Here is an 18,037-nt window from a genome sequence, read left to right on the forward strand (position 1 = left end):
GGGCCTATTGACGTGCAAAAGAAGCCGTGAAGTGTTGTGGTGAATATTTTAGAAAATAATTTGGGTTGGTGTGAGGTTGAAATTGAGGTTGGTGAAGCCAACCAGCGCTGGTACCGGTATGGTACGATAGCTAAACGATTTGGCAGGGCGTCTGGGGCCAAAACTTGCTCACCGCCCTCAGTGTTATAATTGCCTGCCGGTGTCTATCTTTTCGTATTCGTTTCAGTTTTCACTCAAATCAACTTGAAACAAAAATAGAATTGCCAGCTGGCTTTACCTAGGTATGCAAGTATACGCGTACGCAAGATGATTCGTCGCGGCAGTACCAGGCCATCTCAATGCTTTAAAAGCGGATACTTAGCTATATAAACACGATATCTTCATTTCAAGAACATCAACTTCAAATCTTCAATGTTCTCTCTACTTACAGCAATTTCTCATCTTAGTTGCCACGCGAAGTAGGCAGCAACAAGAGCAGCTAAACCACTAATCCTCAACACCCATACAATGCCGCTATCCCCATCAGATCGATCTCCTTCAAAGATGACAAAAACAAAACTGCTTGCGACAGCAGCCAATATCTGTGGAATCGAAATGGCGGCATTGTGAATCCCCATCTTCGCGCCACTTTGGCTTGACATCCACTGCACACCCCCTCTCTCAGCAGGACCCGGGTCTTGCCCAGCTTGGCTGATTGCAATCTCCTCGCCGAGAAGTGCAAAAGGCGCCCATTGCGTGACTCCCCAAGAGATTCCAGCCACAGCAATAACAAGTACTGCGGTATTTGTGGAGGAAATGAAAAACGTGCAAAAAGCACAGAATGCGTACAGTAAATGGCTCATAGCCCAGATGATGTGTGTCTGCCGCCACCACCTGGATCGAGACTGGAGTATTGGTTTTTCAGAGAGACGGCCTACTGAATTGGTGGAAGCCACGTATGGAGCAATCACCATCGTCGCCAAAGCAGTCACCGCAGAGAGAAGGTTGGCAAATGTGCCTCGTCGGATACCGACATCTCTTTGGTAGAAGTGCTCTACACCCCGTCTCTGTGATTCGGTCATGTATAGCCGTCCAACGTAGGACGTGCTGTAGAAGAGGAAGCCGAACCACCCCATCCAAGCAAAGAATTGAACTAAACACACGCGTTGTGATTGTGCAGGCATAGACGACCAACTGTTCTTTACAGTTCGAAGAACGCGAACCAGGAGCATTCCCTCTTCAGGCGCGTAGACGAACTCTCTGGGATCTTCTTCACGGATGAAATAGACTGCGAGGAGCACCGTGGTACCCAAAGCTGCGACAGATACTAGTGCTAAGAAGCGGAATCTCCATACTTCATTGTCATGCGAGACAATGCCGAGCGGAAGCGAGCCGAGTATATATCCCAAGATATTACTAAAGCCAGAGAAACAGCCAGCCCATGCACTGGCGACCGATTGTTGCTCCGAGGGGCAGATATCAACAATCAAGGCACGAAGGCCTGACTGGAGGGGTTGAATTGAGAGATTTAGGAAAGTGATGCATACAATGATTCCGATCTGTGTCATTGTCTTGACACCTTCATCGGAGTGGATGTTAACGGTGGCTGCCAGAGCATGCATGATATTGCTAACCCATGCCAACGCTATGAGTGATATGGCTGTACCAATAGCACCCCCGAGGATGAAAGGTCTTCTTCGGCCCCAGCGAATTCGAGAGTTGTCTGCTATGGCTCCAACAATGGGTTGAACGACAGTGCCGCATATTGGACCAATTGCCCAGATCAGGGAGGACTGCGACTTGGAACTCCCAAGAGAATAGAGATATGCAGTGCCATGTGAAAAGATGCTGGACCACACGAGTTGAAGTCTACTTCAGTTAACTACGTATACCCCCATGGATTGTTTAGTTCATTAGGGCACCCACCCTGCAAATCCACATGTCAAAGCGATGATCAGTCTAGTAGGCAGCTTGAGTACCTGTAAGTTGTCCGTTGCCAAGGTGGTTGTAGAAGATGAGTCACTATCGTGGAAGTTGCTGAAGCCATCGAGACGATGTTCTTCGACTATCTTGGGAAGGGTTGTAGAATGTGGGAAGCGAAACGCACGCGAGGAAGCCATGTATGGGTACGCCATATTGGACGGACACGCCCACATGAAGAGTGTATTAAGAAGATTATTAGCCTGGTCTTTAGACGATTATGAAGGATTGATTACATTTCCTTCCTGAAAGCTCGGCGGCTTCAAGTACCGACCGCAACGTCAGTTCAGCTATAACCCGGAGCCCTAGGTACATACAAAACTGTGATAAACAACTCTTGCCTTCACCATTTGGATCAGGAAATCGAGCACCGCGTCCGCTACTTAGTCCTGTCCTATACTCAAATTTGCGCAGCCATGAACCCACGAATGAAAGACTTCGAGGTTGACTACCAGCACGAATACGATCTCGAGCGCGGTCTACGAACACGGAACCGCCGAAGGCGAGTTCCTGGTAGTTGCAGGGCGTTGCTGCTGTCGGCCTTGATTGTTGCAGCGACTTTATTCGGAGGTATTGTGCTGCTCCGGACGACTTGGACTAAAAGTGCCGGGCCGGAGTGGGCGTGGTCAGGTAAGCCCGGTGGTGCGTTCAGGCGGCGCGGGGGCCGGTGACTGACTTTTTGCAGTGACAGTGCCGCAAATTCAGGCGCGGAGTTTAGGGCATTAGGGCGGTTTTAGTTCCTCTGGGGCTGCAGGACGCCGGGCGTAGTTGTCGGCGATAGGTACAACAACAATACGACGGCCGGAAGTATTTCATTAATGTACGAATTCACTATATCGTCCCTGGCCATATTCATTTGCAGCGCAGACACTTTTGTACATTCATTATTACAAAATTAGAAAGGACGAAATTCGGAGGCATTGGGAGTTTGTGAAGAGCTATACGCCCCCATTGGCTTGGAAGTCTCTCTGTGATCAACACTAAACACTCTCCATCGCCTGGCGACTTTGCGAGATTCTTCATACTCCTCAATATGTTTCTTTTCCATTGAACTGCTCTTTCACTAGCAGAAATCCTTAGCTTAAGCCTGGCTTCAGGAGCATCATGGGTATACACGAGGGTAACCGGGACGGTCAATACTTCCAGCTTACCGATGAAGAACAATCTATTGGGTCCGAGAAAACACGAATTGGAAATGACGATCAAGAGAGCGAGCATGATGGTGGATTATACTATGATGTCAAGGAACTCAAATCTCTGCGACGGCCCGCCCACGATGGCACACGTCGTTATCGATTTCTTGTCGGCTGCGTAACTACTCTCACTCTCATCTTTTCAATTCTCCAGCTCTTAGCCATATTAAGAGGCGGTATGCACATTCCTCACAGAGAAGAAGTGGCTCCAAATCAATCACTAGAGAAACATGAACCAGAAACGACGTCTTCTTCCAATTTCGACTGGCCCTGTGGCATATCAGCGGAGGAGGCGAAGAAAGCAGGCTGCTATTTCGACATGGGCTTGATAGCCTGGCTGCCACACGCATGCTACAACAAAGAACTCGACGAATCTTTCCGTGCGCTCAATGACTGGCCATTTTGGCTCCCAAATGATGAGAATACGGGACCCAATCTCACAAAGCCAATTACTGTTGAGAGGCTACAGGATCTGCCGCTTCAGATGGTCGATTTGGATTGGCCGGGACACAGTTGGTCGACATTGATGTTCCATGATGCTCATTGCCTGCATGCATGGCAGTATATGCATCAGGCGCTGCTGAAGAATAAGAAGATTCCTACATCCATTACGAGATGGTCGCACACCACTCATTGCTCGCATGAAGCCTTAATGGATACCTCGAATGTTACATACAGAGAGATTAGCCCGACTGCTCACAACCGTTATCCTGCGTGTGTCGAGGTGGATAGTATGAAAGGACAGATGCCTGATTTGTATTAACTTCTGATTTTTACAATGGTACATTCCAATAATACAAGAAAGGACAGCGAGAATGGTTTGCACAAAAAGAGTTTAGCTCTAACCATATCCATAAGAAGGTGTAAATCACAGGCAAGAACAGGAACAGTGTAAAACCGCAGAAAAGGGCCGAAGGCCATGTAGAAGTAAATTGTGATAGGTCGATCTACAAATATGAATGGCATCTGGATCATTCCTCAATGATAGCAACCATCACATGGACATCAATCTATCACATTACCTAAAAAAGTATACTTTTGATACTGCTCCTGTTGGCCCAACTTGCTTGAGCACTTGCAAAAGCTTCCGATATGTCCCTTCATACTACGCCCCCGTTACCCTATCCTTCAAATCTTCAACACACAACTGCTACCACTCGAACGAGCCTGCGCGAAACTTCGGCGAAGCGTGAACAGGGGATGTATATGACTCACAGTTTCCCGGAATTTACTTGCCTAAATTATACCTCGGATTTACCGGAGGTTTAAGGAGATTTTGGACATGTAGAAGCATTGCTCAACTTTGTCCGGAAGGAGCAATGGCTCATTCACAGGACTGTCATTCCTCATTGTATACTCGAACTCAATCTGACTTCTCCGAATTACATCTAGCTCATACCTACGTCTCTAGGTTTACTTAGAGTATAGATATCAACATAGAACATCAAATTGACTAAAGAAGAGCCATCCTTACTCTTGCTTCCCATATACTCACTCCATTTTCCAGGATTACCAACTCAGCAGCCTTAATTCACAATGAAGTTCAATATTGCCGCCATATTTGGCGCCTTTGCGGCCGTCTCTATGGCATTCCCAATTGATGGTTAGTTTTTTTCATACGTATTGTTCTGCATATAAGATGTTAACAGGACTTGGAATAGGCAAGGCTCAGGGAAAGGCCCAGCGTGATGTTGACGCAGCACGCGAGTACCTTGAAGGTCTGTCAGCGGTCAAAGCGCGTGACCTCGACGGCAAGGCTCAGGGCAAAGCTCAGGGCAAGGCGCAACGTGATCTTGAAGAAGACGAAGAGTACGAGTACCTGGATATTGCTGAGCGTGACCTCGATGGTAAGGCCCAAGGAAAAGCACAACGCGATTTGGATGGCAAAGCTCAGGGCAAGGCTCAACGTGATCTAGATGGAAAGGCGCAGGGTAAGGCTCAGGGTAAAGCCCAGCGCGATTTGGAAGGAAAGGCTCAGGGCAAGGCTCAACGTGATCTAGATGGAAAGGCTCAAGGAAAGGCCCAGCGCGATCTAGAAGGTAAAGCCCAAGGAAAAGCACAACGCGATTTGGATGGCAAAGCTCAGGGCAAGGCTCAGGGTAAAGCCCAACGTGATCTTGAGGGCAAAGCTCAAGGAAAGGCTCAGGGTAAAGCCCAGCGCGATTTGGAAGGAAAGGCTCAGGGCAAGGCCCAACGTGACCTTGAGGGAAAGGCTCAAGGAAAGGCCCAGCGCGATCTAGAGGGTAAAGCCCAGGGAAAAGCACAACGCGACTTGGAAGGAAAGGCTCAGGGTAAGGCTCAGGGTAAAGCCCAACGTGATCTTGAGGGCAAAGCTCAAGGAAAGGCTCAGCGCGACTTAGATGGCAAAGCCCAGGGCAAAGCACAACGCGACCTTGATGGTAAAGCTCAGTAGCAAGCTCGGCGCCTATATGAACTACCACAAAAATTCGATATTTTTCATCATGACGTTACGAAGCTTTCCAGCATCTGCAATGATCAAGTTCAGAGAAAGAACTGAGCTACTGACATGATTTGTCAGGGGCTGCTTGATATGCCCCTTTTTCTTACGCAATGAATGCATATATTTGCTTTGAACGACTATCTTCTTTTAAGATGGATTATAGCGATTTGTTTTGGCTTTCTACCAAAGAGGAGGATTCAACAGGATACTCTAGGGATGGCTCGTTTTACACTTCTTAACTTGAGTTTTTGTTTATCAACCCGACAGCCTGGAAATAGATAGACATTAACTAGTGTGTTTCATATTTTATGTAAATGGTCCCAGCATGCTAAATATTTAGATTTAAATCGCTGGGGAATATCAAGGATATATTAAACTATCCCCAAACGGATTAGCTGAGTCATCCCAGCCCAAATTGGGAAACACTAAAATAGTCTATTTGCACGACTACCCACTCCGCGTTCTCATGTCAAGCTATCACTCCTCCCCGTCCAATGGAGTCTCGTTCTGAGCCCGTCGCATGCAGTTCTAGCATGTTGACCAATACGCTTACAAGGAGCCTGAAGGATTCATTGAACTTCTCTGTCTGACCGCTCTTTCTTAGTTCTTACTCCTGGGTTTGCTGCATGGAGGGCTAGCTAATAAGCTGCAGTCAGACAACGTTCATAGTTCATGCTTGATGATTTGCCACAATGGCGCTATCAGTCGAAATAGAAACTGGAGTAGCTATCAGTAGCGGACTGTATCTACGTTCCTGCACGCCGCTTGCCACGCTATGTGCTATGTACCGAGTAAAGATTGTTATCTTCACGTACCCGTAAGACTTTTGCTCCTAGGGACTTATGCGAATTTTTGAATATTTTCCAGGAAAAACGAATATATTTTATTTATTCAGCAAACAGATCATGCAAAGAATGGTTCATTATTCCACTTCTATTGGTGCAGCATGTCATGTCTCTGTAAGCTCACTCTGTCTGGATGGAGTGTCCTTGAAAGGCAAATAGATACCATGTCAGCCCTAGCCCCAGCCCTGTCAACATTTGAAGCCACGCCAAGCCTCGCCTTTTACCTACTCTGTATGTAGTATACGTACTAGCCCGACAGGGAACTACAGTTATCAGGCTCGGCGTTCATCCTGACGATTACCCCCCAGTAGACCGCCATAATATATATAGCTCAGGTGTCCTATGGATTACTATTCGCGATGTGGAAACCTTGGAGCATATCGCCCAGCTTCCTTTCTGGGAAAGTGCTCCAACAACGCAGTGGATGAATATTTAGTAATCTAATTTAATTATGAGAGGGGTTGTCGATAGTGGTTGAATGGTTATACTCCGCTCCGTAGAATCCGACTAGCGTGGGGCCAGAATTGTAAGATAGCCAGCTGTTTGCCACCTAACTACTTCAATGTGTGGACGATCAATGCAACCGTGGAGTCGTAGATACAAGTCCTCTACATAGATACTCAGACCGTTGTGCCGTTCTAGATGTCGGCTGGGGACTACATATGTACCTAGGTAAACCATGGAGCAAAGACACCTACATGGCGTGAGTTCTGTTCCAGGCTATTCCTGATTCCGACAACTACGGGGTATATGTATTGGATTGCCAACATAACCTTAAAACTCAATTCGATGCCTCTCGTGTGCAGACTGCATATGCAATAAGAATCACGGCTTGGCTTGTCTCCAGGTGGGGGGATGAAGGATTCGAGAAATTGGGGGATGGCCTGAATAGGGCTAGTCAAGTACTATATGAACAAAGTAGCCGTACTATGTATGTCAGTAAACCGCGGTCCCGAAATGATCGCCGTCTATCTTCGCTTCATTCCGCAACAGTAACCCGATCTTCGATGTACGTAAAGCATTCTCTTCTTTCAAGCTATTAAGGTATTTTTCAACCAGTGGCTAGACTTGGGCCGGGACATACCGCGAATAGCTCGCTAAGAGTAATGATAAGTGGGACTACACACTACTCAATGACTCTGCCCTTAGCTATGCAGCATCTTGGATCACTGCTGAGGGAAGTTTTACTGAAACGCGAAAACATCCTGGCATTCACCGATTCCGTTACATAGCTCATTTAATATACCATTGCACCTCAAGACTTTCCATTATTGAGCTAGATAATTCGGAGCTAATGGAGAAATCACGATCCCTCTCTCACAGCATTCCTCATGTTCTCGATGAAGCCCGCCACCCACTCGCAAAGGCTTGCGATCAGTGTCATCGTTGCAAAGTTGCCTGCGATGGAGGGCGTCCAACATGCCAACGATGTGCAATGAATGAAAGTGCATGCACTTACAGCACTGGCAAGCCCATTGGAAAGCCCAAGGGATCAAAGAATCGAAACAAATTGGAGGCCCAAAAACCTGGCTCGAATCAAGCTGATAGCACCCTTGTTAGGCAACCACCGACTAATAGGAGTCCTCTAAAACGGAGAACAGCTGCAGGGGCAAGCCCAGGAACGCATCAGTTGGGTGTTGGTACACCTAGGTCTTGACTGGCGGGTTTAAGGAGATACCAACTAATGGCCTACAGAATCACAAACGACAACGATCAAGCATTTCCCAGCCGTCTTCTATACATCCAAATAGCGAAGTGACCGACTTTGGAGGAGAGCAAGAGCTTTCATCAGGAACTTTAATTTCGTCAGCCCACCCATTAGAGCAACTTGAGACCCAGGCCGGCCATACCGTCCCCGTCTATTCTGTGGCAACCCCTGAATTCCTCAAGTTCCACCTAAGCTCAGTGAATCATGCCGGAGACGAGTTCAATCTTACCTTCGAGAACGATATCGAGGATTGGAACAATACTATGGTCGATGATAACCAGCAAAAGGCCGCTCCAAATACATATTTGCCGACGGTAGACCAGTCTTCGTTCTCGCCTGATGTTCTGACACTGGTTGGCAAAATGCACGACTCTAACGAGATGGCAAACACCAAAGCTCCAATTGAAATCCCACGAAATGCGAATCAGAGTGGCTGTGAGAGCATGTGGACCAGCGAGTCGCTCGCAATTATACCGAAACTCCAACAGTACTCGACGGGCCGTATCAACCTTTCTATCGACGAGGTGCTGCGGCTGGCTCGGCACGGTACCTCGCTCGTCTCAGATCATTTCGATGGCCCCCACCACGCAACAACGAATCCATTGCAGACGTGCTCGCAACCATACTTGCTGACCTGCATACTCATTATAATGCAAGTTGCTGCCTGCTATACATTTCTACGTAGGTCACTGGAAGATCCGGAGAATCAAAACCACTTCCCGGTGTCAATCGGTGGGTTGGATATAGAGGAGGATGAAATAAGGCGGCGTGTAGTCAATACAATATTGGATGGCGAGGTCCGTAAGACCGCAATTCTAGGTACGAAACTGGGGACTTTAGCAGTCAATACGCCCTCATTGGAGCCACTCCTCTCTTTTGTTCGACAAGAGTTAGATAGAGCATTGGAGTAGCGAGAACCAGCATAGATAATTATTTTCTTTATCAAAAGCGCTCTTAATACTTGGAGTCCTTCACACTTTGAAGCACAAATGATCCGAGTATCTTAATTACAGAAGCTTGCTCAGACTCATCTATAACTCGTCTAGTCGGGATTCTGGTTGGCGGGTCTGAATCTATGAAAAAGCTAAGAATGATAATCCGGTCGATGCAGTAAGAGTGCGTATAGAGGAGATTACTAAAGCCTGGAGGGGTTCAGTATACCATCAGTACTAGGTGCAAAAACCCCAATCAATTTTGGTAGATAATAGTTCAATGCACGATTACGGCAATATACACCTAGGTAGTAGAGAAAAATGTACTCATATTCCGGAAATAGCCCTCGTATATGGCACTTGAGGTATGCACTAACCATATACATACAGGCAGGAAACTTGATCATGCACCATCTGTAGACTTGTCGCTCTCTTTCTTCACCTCTTCGGCTTTCTTCATTTTCTGCTTTAGCACCTCAAACCTCTCTAGCGCATCCTTCCTCCACACCTGAACCGCTTTATAGCCGGCCTCCAAAATCGGTATACCCCTCTCCTTCTCACTAGTCAAGTCGACCCAGTCCATTTTTGTAGTCGTGTAAATATGAACATCCGGTCTGACATTCTTTCTACTTTCGCCATCCAGCGTCCCCACCTTCACAAAGGTCGTCCAGGTGAAATTATCTCCGTAATCGCAGGCAATCACTACGTAGCACTTGGGACACCGAGCAATCTTTTGACCGTCGCCAGAGTTTGTGGGCAGGTCGGTGATAGTAGGCTGGGTTTCAGAGGTGATTCGGAAGTTGGACGTTTCAATTATAGCATTGAGGGCGTATGCGGCGCCGCTTTCGCGCTGGCACCAGGTGCAGTGGCAGCAGTTTGTGCAGAGGAAGGGGGCCAGGACCTCGTACGTGATGGTCTTGCATGTGCAGTGGCCCTTGAGGGGAGTATAATTCTCGATTGTCGCCATTATTACAGGAGCTGTGGAAGAGGCCGGGAAGGGTTTGATGTGGTTGTTTTGTTTAGGTGATGTTACAGTAGATAAGTTACATTCAGGCCGAAGAGGGCGGGGTATATCTATTGGAACTAAGATACATTACTTGACTAACAAAGAAATCGCATATTAGGTTATTTTAGTAGTGGTATACACCACTCTGTAGAAGAAAGTTGCAAGCGTTCCTAGGTCACAAAATATGATTGCGCTTGGTTCCAACAATATCTCCTACATTTACTCCATTACCCAAGGTTGGGTTCAACCCGCAGTGCAGTTGAAGTCCCGACTGTATCTGATTTGATATTTTATTGCAGTGAGAATGTTGGAAGACTAACTGATCGTCTCACACACGAGGTAATGTACTATTAAAGAGGTTGTTGTTCCCGGGCCTTGGCAAGATGCGTATTTAGAGACCTCCGGAATAAACCCTCCAGCTCAAAGACGCCCAGCAACTTTTGGGTAAGTACATAGCTAAGGGGCTAGCTGTCAACTATGAGCCTATTGTAGACTATTGCAGTCACTATCTAGGTAATCAAACATGCAAGCCATACCATATTCAGATACACAGTCGCATCTCAAGAATTTTCTTTTCTGTATGATAATTCTCAATACTAGTTCAAAGTCAGCAACCAATTCATGATCTTTATAGTTGAAAGTGTTGAAATACTGAAATATATATACAATATACATATGCAATGGATCCTGTGTTTTCACACTCGAAAGCACAGGATTCAACCCTCGCCCATACCTTCCGATTCCGTGTTGCCCTCCTATCCCTCCTCCTTTTCTTCTCCATATTCCTTGTCCTGACCTCGAATGGCACAGCCCTTGATATCTACATCCGACTAGGATCTTCATTTAGCAGACCATTATCCACATCATATCCTCAACCTCCGCTGAGTAGCGGCAACATCGCAGCCATTCCGTACAACAGCCCCCCTCAACATCCTCCCCTTTTCACAGCCACAAATGAATCCTTGATCTCCGATGCGCAAAGAATCTGCGCAAGGAAATTATCCCTACTAGATCAACTGACGGAAAATACTAGCCCCGATGCAGCCACCTTTGACAGCGTTTTGTTGCCTATCGCTCAGGAGGAGGATGCAGCTATGCTAGAAAGAAGAATTATCGGGTTTTATCAGGATGTGTCTACAAACTGTGATTTGCGAGATGCAAGTTCTGAGGCACAGCAGATAATAGAGGAGTGTGATATCGAGGCGTATATGAGAGAGGATATCTTTTCTCTAGTACAAGCTGTTTGGGACAAATCGCAGAAGGGTGGGAGTAGATTGGATGGGGAGAGCTTCAGGCTGTTAAAAAAGGAGAGAAAGAGCTATATCCGCAATGGTTTGGGGATTGAAAAAGGGCCGAAGAGAGACCGGTTCAAGGAGATAAAGAGGAGATTGAGTCAGCTGTCGATTCAGTTTCAGAAAAACTTGAACGAGGAAAATGGGGGTGTTTGGTTTATGAAACCGGAGTTGGAGGGTGTGCCGGAGGATGTCTTGAGTGGTCTAGAATTAGGCACAGGGGAGAATGAGGGCAAGGTCAAAGTGTCTTTTGATTATACGGATCTGTTTCCCGCTCTCAAATTTGCGTTGCATGGGGAGACAAGGCAGAAGCTATATGTTCAAAACGAGAATAAAGTAAGTTTGATCACTCATAGTTCTTGGAGGAAAGAGCTAATCAAGATTAGCTCAACCAAAATGTCCCGTTGTTCAGGGAAGCTATCATCCTGAGAGACGAAGCCGCTAGATTGTTGGGATATCCAGACCATGCCTCGTTTCGGATAGAAGACAAAATGGCCGAGTCAGCAGAGAGTGTGATCAGTTTCCTTGGTGATCTCAAGGAACGCCTTACGCCAGGGGGTGCCAAAGAGGTTGCGCATCTAAGTCAACTAAAGAGTGAAGATCTCAAATCAAGAGGGCTAGCTCATACAAATGATGGCAACTATTACCTCTGGGACGACAGGTTCTACGATCAATTGATGGTTAGCAAGGAATTCTCATTTGATGAGCAGCTAATTGCCGAGTATTTCCCTCTTCAGTCTACTATTGAGGGGATGCTAGCAATCTTCGAAGAGCTAATGGGTTTTGTATTTGTTGAACTTGGCTCTGCAGATGGAGCAAAGATATCACGTAAGTCAAACACACATTGTCATTAGATATCTGAGTACTTCATTTGATGCTGACGTGTTTTTAAGCTACTGGCAAAAGTGCAGACATTACATGGCATGAAGACGTTAAGATCTTTAGTGTTTGGGATGATGAAGGAGAAGGCAATGGTTTTGTGGGCTACTTTTACATGGACCTTCACCCTCGTCCCGGAAAATTCGGACATGCTGCCAATTTCGCTCTACAACCAGGGTTTATTTTACCTAATGGCACGCGTCGATACCCCGCGACAGCACTCGTATGCAATTTCTCGAAGCCAGCCAAGGATAAACCGTCGCTTCTCAAGCATGATGAAATCGTACTCTTGTTCCACGAACTCGGCCATGGCATTCATGATCTCGCCGGCCGAACTAGATATTCTCAGTTTCATGGAACAAATGTTGTACGGGACTTTGTTGAGGCCCCGTCGCAAATGCTCGAGTATTGGTGTTGGAATTCTTCAGTCCTCAAATCCCTCAGCAAACATTACAAGACAGGCGAGCAGATTCCTGATAATCTGATCGCGAAGCTGATTAGCACCAAACATGTCAATGGTGCACTGGACAACCTCCATCAACTTCATTTCGGCATTTTTGACATGGAGGTTCACACACCAAGAAGTCACAAGGAATCTGAGTCTATTAATTATTCTGAGTTATACAACGATATTCGTGCTCAAACCTACGGTCTAAAGGGTCTCGAAGCCTTAGGCGTGAGATCAGACTGGGGGCATGGTGAGGCTATATTTGGTCATTTGATGGGCGAATACGATGCTGGTTATTACGGGTATCTGAGCAGTCAAGTCTATAGCGCAGACATGTTCTCCTCTGTTTTTGAAAAGGATCCCATGAATGGGAAGGAAGGCAGACGTTACAGACATATGGTCCTGGAGAAAGGTGGGAGTCAGCAAGAGATAAAGATTTTGGAGGACTTTTTAGGGAGAAAACCAAGTACAGAGGCGTTTTATAAGGAACTGGGCTTAGAGAATTAGATATCTTGCTTCAGATTTTCAATATTTCTCTTTGTATAGAAATAACGATAAACCTATCTCCATTCACGTATTCCTCCACACTCTTGTGGATATGTACATATACCAAATCAGATCCCAACTATCTAAATTACCGAATGTGCTATCATAGCATTACTTAAAAAGGAAGCGAGAGATATTGTCGAAGTTCGTTTGAACTCTAGCTATGCTCGAACTTGACACAACCTAGAAATTGCATGTCTACACGCGTGTTCGGCTTCTTTGGTGGTGTGTTCATCATTCGAAAAACCATCATGCAGTGCAAAGTATGTGGCCAGCTCGCTGCCTCCTCCGGAATCCACTTGTCCAGCATAGCTGCACGATGCATGGACTCTAAAGCATAGATACAATGATTAACATGCCAGCTGTGCTCCGTGTACATCAGTCGCTCGGTTGACATTGCTTGTTCGTCGGCCAAATACATCTCTTCTGTGTGATTCGCGTCTCGGAAATACTTCCAGGGCCCCTGAGCCTGGGCATTTTTAGATCCTTCTTCGTAGAAGCACTCCGGCCGTGTCCAATGCCAGTTCATCGGGTCGAAGATGCATCCCAGGGCTTTGGCTTCTTCTGGGCTGGTACCGCAGCCCTCTGTCTTGGCCACGACATTGCCGAGCCGCGGGAATTCATATAAATCTGGATTCAGTCGATTCGGGGCGAGTTTTGCGTCGAGAGAAAGGTCGAATGAATCAGAATTTTGGCTGTTGTTTGGATGTTCGCCTCTTGTGTTTGTCGTAAGGATCTTTTGAGTTGCAATCGAAATCGCTGTTATGATGAGAATTGCGACTAGAAAGAGAGAGTAGAGAATGATTTTAGAGATGCGGTAGGATTTTTTCTGGTAACGGTTCTTATCAACAGGCAGGTCGCCCTGCTCTGAGAGGCCTTCCTCTTCATTCAAGAAAGGAATTCCTTCGAACTGTTTGTCTGACATTGTGGTGACCGTCTTATCTGAATTGTGAAGGCATACAGTGTAATGACACAGTGGGCAGTTCGTACTACTTTACTTTTGCTCTGTATGAGCCCATAAGAAGTCAGCGTGAAAAAAGGTCCCCCGCTTCCCTCCAACAATCGAGTTCTCCAAGTAGGAAGGGAAGGAAAGAGCAAAGGAGATTACGTGTGCGAGTACTACCCGTCCAAGCAAAATCGCGATGTGTTGACTTCCGGTGTTTTTCATTTGTCCGGCGATGGAATCCGCCGAAGTAACGCAGTGAAGTGAGTAAACTTCGTCCGACGGTTGTGGACGACATGTCCCGACTTCCAACACCTGCAGCCAACACCCGTAGCTATACAGAGTTAAATCTGTTGAGATAAGAGACTCCGAAAATATTCAAATTTATAATATGGAAAATTTGAACTCACTCCCTCTCAATGTTAGAGTAACATGTAAGCATCGTATGTAGAGGAAGTCCTAATGTCTGGTCTTAGGGCTAGAGTCGGCAAACCCTAAAAGATCTCCTATAACACAACTATTTTCCTGAACACAGCTTAGTCCATTTAGAAAGCGCTCTCCTAGGATGTCCATATTTTTAACGATTTTAATACTAAATAAACTGCTTTGCAAGGGTATTTAATCCCATTTAGATCTGTCTCTTTGGTGTAATAAGAGCTACAAGAGGGAAATAGAAGGTCGAGCTTCAACGCCGATCATACATTCACGTTTAAAACGCTGGTTCTAGACTATACTATGCAAAAGAAGCCCCTCGTAAATAATCCCATTGTTTGTGTGTTTCCAAAACGCACAGAGTTTCTCTAGTCAGGAGGCACCCACGATAACTCCTCCTCACCAAACTGCCATTTATCACTCGCCCTGTTGGCATCAAGCCAATCGTAAATTTGATCCCAGTTCCTGCACACATGCACCACCTCAAATTGGTAGCTACCACCTGGAAAGTCTTCTCCAGCAATTGAAGTATCACCGGCACACATGAGGCTCTGACGGATGTAGTCGAAACAATGGTCCTGTAAAAGTCAGTCTCTACTTGCAAGATAATGACATAACAACTGGAAAGATTCCCCACACCATATGTAAAGTGTCGCGTGGCAAACTCTTCAAGCCCAGGGCAAGGGCATCGTATTCTGCCATTATCGAATACAAGCAATGAATTGAGTGTACAATCGCGGTGCCGTACATGTACTTGTCTTCCTTGCCATCTTGTTTCCAAGTGATCCTTTTGGGCATTGCGCGGCCCTTCACGAGCTCATCATCTACTTCCACAAATCCTTGGCCAGCTATTTTTTATTGTCAGTAATCTATGACTAAATCAGCAATGAAAAATAGAAATGTTCTCACGAGGAACGAGCGTCTTCCAATGCTCCCGAGCCTTCCTAAGAGACTCTAGACTGCTGTGATTTGAAATGAACTGCGGCTCCTTCGTAAATGTGACCAAGCGATGGTCAATTTGTGGTACGTAACCTGTGATATCACTACCCAGGTCGAATTGCCGCACCTTTTCGTATGCATGTCGTCGGAAGAGCAAGAAAGCAACTGCGAGCACGAGTAGGAAGTCTAGTATGTACAAAAACGGGGATCGAGATAGTTGAGAGCGATATGAGGATCTCAGTAAATTTTCCTGTTCATATTGCTTTGATTGTTCTTCATCTTCGTCGAGTCGCGAGTACTCTGGTTGCCCCATGGTGGCAATGTGAATATAGGCGAGATTCTCACTCTGCAAGGAACAAAATGTTGGGGATAGGAGCTCGTATCCTATGTCTTTTTTCTTTTAAGCACGTTACTCAGGTAACACTCTAGAATCGATTTTGCAATTAGAAACTTCGTGAGAGCTTAGCCATTCCTGTTGTGGTGAAATCTAGTGTTTGGTGGATTATCCGGAGGTTTCGCTGAGCGGTTCCGGAGTATACTTTTCGGTGCAGTCACAGCGCCCTCGACATGGTGTTAACAATCTATAGCAAACACAAGTTGACCTGTAGGTGTCGCGGCTTGGAGAAATTGACGATGTTTGAATGTCATTTGTCACTCACTCAGCATACGCGTTGGGCAGTAGCTAGGCCCTAATCCATTCAGCCGATTCAGACTTGTTGAGTCTATCTTCATTATTTCATGGTATAATGTGATATAATACGATTTTATCATGTACAATACACCAGACTCAACAATGAATGGGCATGAGGAGTTAATAGAGATGCCTCAGTCGCGCGGAAAAATCGAGATCGATGTCGAAAACGAACAACGCGATTCGCTCGAGGACCAAAGGCGATCACCATCAAACCACGCCTTCCTTTCTCGGGCAATGACAAAAATCAATCTTACAAGTATACACTTATTGAAGCTCCTCCCAAGTCCCATCCTCAACCTTCTCTATCCACCTCCCTACGACAAGCGAAATACCGAACCAAGATCGACAGCATGGCTCGATGGCATCCGCGGCTGTGCAGCCCTAATCGTCTTCTTCATGCACTTGAGCCTCTCAGTGCAAGACTCGCACGCTATGCTCAGAGCATACGGCTCACCCGGTGCCACATCCCTATGGCAATTGCCCATCATTCGCTTACTCTATGACGGAAGCCCAATGGTGCCCATTTTCTATGTCACTTCCGGCTGCGCGTTATCACTCAAGCCACTGTCACTCATTCACAAAAATGAATGGGCGGACTTTAGCACGACAGTCTCAAGCGCAACGTTTCGAAGGGGATTTCGGCTTTTCCTCCCAAGTGCTATAGTCTCCTTTCTCGCTATGCTCTTCACACAACTGGGCATCTACAACCATCCATACCAGTTCATGGAAGGCAACGCGATTATAATTGACCGTCCTCATCGACTTCCAAATATTGCAGCACAATATGTGGATTGGCTGAACTGGATGGCGACTCAGTTATTCTACTCCGAAGATCTATTCCAGCCACTGTCGGGGACAACGATATCGAACTACGGTTTTCAGTTATGGACTATATCAACAGAGTTTTATGCATCTATAGCCTTGTTTATTGCTTTGGTTGGTCTTTCGCGATTAGCAGTCTCGATACGACAGGTCTTAGTCTTTTGTCTATGTGCCTTTTCCTTTTATATCGATCGATGGGAAATCGCCTGCTTTATGGCTGGTATGAGTATTACTGAGCTTTCGATACAGGCGAAAGATGGTCATGAGTCCGTCAGCCTTCCCTTATTCGCCCGTGGGAAGTCTGTGTCTACATGGATCTTAAGATCCCGACAATACATGTTCGCACTTCTTTTCGTTGCAGGTCTCTTCATCGCATCATATCCATACAAGGAAGCTTCGAATAACTTCATCTATCGGCCTTTCTCAGCTGTCATTGACAATGCCCGATTCTGGGAATCAATGGGTGCCGTATGCATCCTCGTCTCAGCGTCTCAACTCAGATTATTGCAAAGACTACTCACCTCCATAATTCCCAGATATCTAGGGAGGATAAGCTATGGTGTATACCTCACCCATGTGATCTTCTTGAATGCTCTTGGTTGGAGGATAGTTCCATGGATTTGGGAGATCACTGGTAATGAAGGATGGTCAAATCGTCAAGGAGGCTTTGCTGTTGGGCTCATCATTTGTTTGATTCTGTTGGTCTGGATTGCAGATATCTGGACGAGAGCAGTAGATGAGCCTTGTGTTAGACTTGCGAAGAGAATAGAGCGATGGGCAACTTCCAAGGGACGTCATTAGATAATTTCTACCAGTCTTAATGCGATTTCCACTTCAAAGCCAGCTAGTCTCTCGCGCTACCCTAGAGATCTTGGTTGAATTCTCTCCATAGCTTCTATTAGATTAACCTACGCTATTACAAACCCGAGTAGCAATTT

At 46.2% G+C, this 18,037-nt stretch overlaps 10 protein-coding genes across 10 annotated transcripts; 6 read left to right on the top strand and 4 right to left on the bottom strand.

Annotated features, from left to right (window-relative positions):
* Positions 1-437: 437 nt before the first annotated feature.
* On the bottom strand, positions 438-2,114 carry EYB26_008267 (uncharacterized protein; the record flags this gene model as incomplete). Its single annotated transcript, XM_054267522.1, has 2 exons — positions 438-1,848; positions 1,906-2,114. The coding sequence occupies 2 exons, from the start codon at positions 2,112-2,114 to the stop codon at positions 438-440; spliced, it is 1,620 nt and encodes a 539-aa protein (XP_054123497.1).
* Positions 2,115-2,375: 261 nt separating this feature from the next.
* Positions 2,376-2,685, top strand: EYB26_008268 (uncharacterized protein; the record flags this gene model as incomplete). Its single annotated transcript, XM_054267523.1, has 2 exons — positions 2,376-2,589; positions 2,645-2,685. The coding sequence occupies 2 exons, from the start codon at positions 2,376-2,378 to the stop codon at positions 2,683-2,685; spliced, it is 255 nt and encodes an 84-aa protein (XP_054123498.1).
* A 378-nt stretch (positions 2,686-3,063) lies between these two features.
* On the top strand, positions 3,064-3,915 carry EYB26_008269 (uncharacterized protein; the record flags this gene model as incomplete). Its single annotated transcript, XM_054267524.1, has 1 exon — positions 3,064-3,915. One exon carries the CDS (start codon positions 3,064-3,066, stop codon positions 3,913-3,915), a length of 852 nt encoding a protein of 283 aa, XP_054123499.1.
* A 773-nt stretch (positions 3,916-4,688) lies between these two features.
* On the top strand, positions 4,689-5,565 carry EYB26_008270 (uncharacterized protein; the record flags this gene model as incomplete). The annotated part of the gene is made up of 2 exons (XM_054267525.1): positions 4,689-4,755; positions 4,814-5,565. The coding sequence occupies 2 exons, from the start codon at positions 4,689-4,691 to the stop codon at positions 5,563-5,565; spliced, it is 819 nt and encodes a 272-aa protein (XP_054123500.1).
* Positions 5,566-7,752: 2,187 nt separating this feature from the next.
* On the top strand, positions 7,753-9,077 carry EYB26_008271 (uncharacterized protein; the record flags this gene model as incomplete). Its single annotated transcript, XM_054267526.1, has 2 exons — positions 7,753-8,094; positions 8,154-9,077. 2 exons carry the CDS (start codon positions 7,753-7,755, stop codon positions 9,075-9,077), a joined length of 1,266 nt encoding a protein of 421 aa, XP_054123501.1.
* Positions 9,078-9,501: 424 nt separating this feature from the next.
* On the bottom strand, positions 9,502-10,065 carry EYB26_008272 (uncharacterized protein; the record flags this gene model as incomplete). Its single annotated transcript, XM_054267527.1, has 1 exon — positions 9,502-10,065. One exon carries the CDS (start codon positions 10,063-10,065, stop codon positions 9,502-9,504), a length of 564 nt encoding a protein of 187 aa, XP_054123502.1.
* A 719-nt stretch (positions 10,066-10,784) lies between these two features.
* On the top strand, positions 10,785-13,230 carry EYB26_008273 (uncharacterized protein; the record flags this gene model as incomplete). Its single annotated transcript, XM_054267528.1, has 3 exons — positions 10,785-11,732; positions 11,783-12,224; positions 12,290-13,230. The coding sequence occupies 3 exons, from the start codon at positions 10,785-10,787 to the stop codon at positions 13,228-13,230; spliced, it is 2,331 nt and encodes a 776-aa protein (XP_054123503.1).
* Positions 13,231-13,426: 196 nt separating this feature from the next.
* Positions 13,427-14,194, bottom strand: EYB26_008274 (uncharacterized protein; the record flags this gene model as incomplete). Its single annotated transcript, XM_054267529.1, has 1 exon — positions 13,427-14,194. One exon carries the CDS (start codon positions 14,192-14,194, stop codon positions 13,427-13,429), a length of 768 nt encoding a protein of 255 aa, XP_054123504.1.
* Positions 14,195-15,012: 818 nt separating this feature from the next.
* Positions 15,013-15,896, bottom strand: EYB26_008275 (uncharacterized protein; the record flags this gene model as incomplete). Its single annotated transcript, XM_054267530.1, has 3 exons — positions 15,013-15,222; positions 15,284-15,492; positions 15,554-15,896. The coding sequence occupies 3 exons, from the start codon at positions 15,894-15,896 to the stop codon at positions 15,013-15,015; spliced, it is 762 nt and encodes a 253-aa protein (XP_054123505.1).
* A 456-nt stretch (positions 15,897-16,352) lies between these two features.
* On the top strand, positions 16,353-17,900 carry EYB26_008276 (uncharacterized protein; the record flags this gene model as incomplete). Its single annotated transcript, XM_054267531.1, has 1 exon — positions 16,353-17,900. One exon carries the CDS (start codon positions 16,353-16,355, stop codon positions 17,898-17,900), a length of 1,548 nt encoding a protein of 515 aa, XP_054123506.1.
* Positions 17,901-18,037: the final 137 nt, after the last annotated feature.

The sequence above is a fragment of the Talaromyces marneffei genome, chromosome 6 (genome assembly GCF_009556855.1).
Source record: "Talaromyces marneffei chromosome 6, complete sequence".
Taxonomy (NCBI): domain Eukaryota; kingdom Fungi; phylum Ascomycota; class Eurotiomycetes; order Eurotiales; family Trichocomaceae; genus Talaromyces; species Talaromyces marneffei.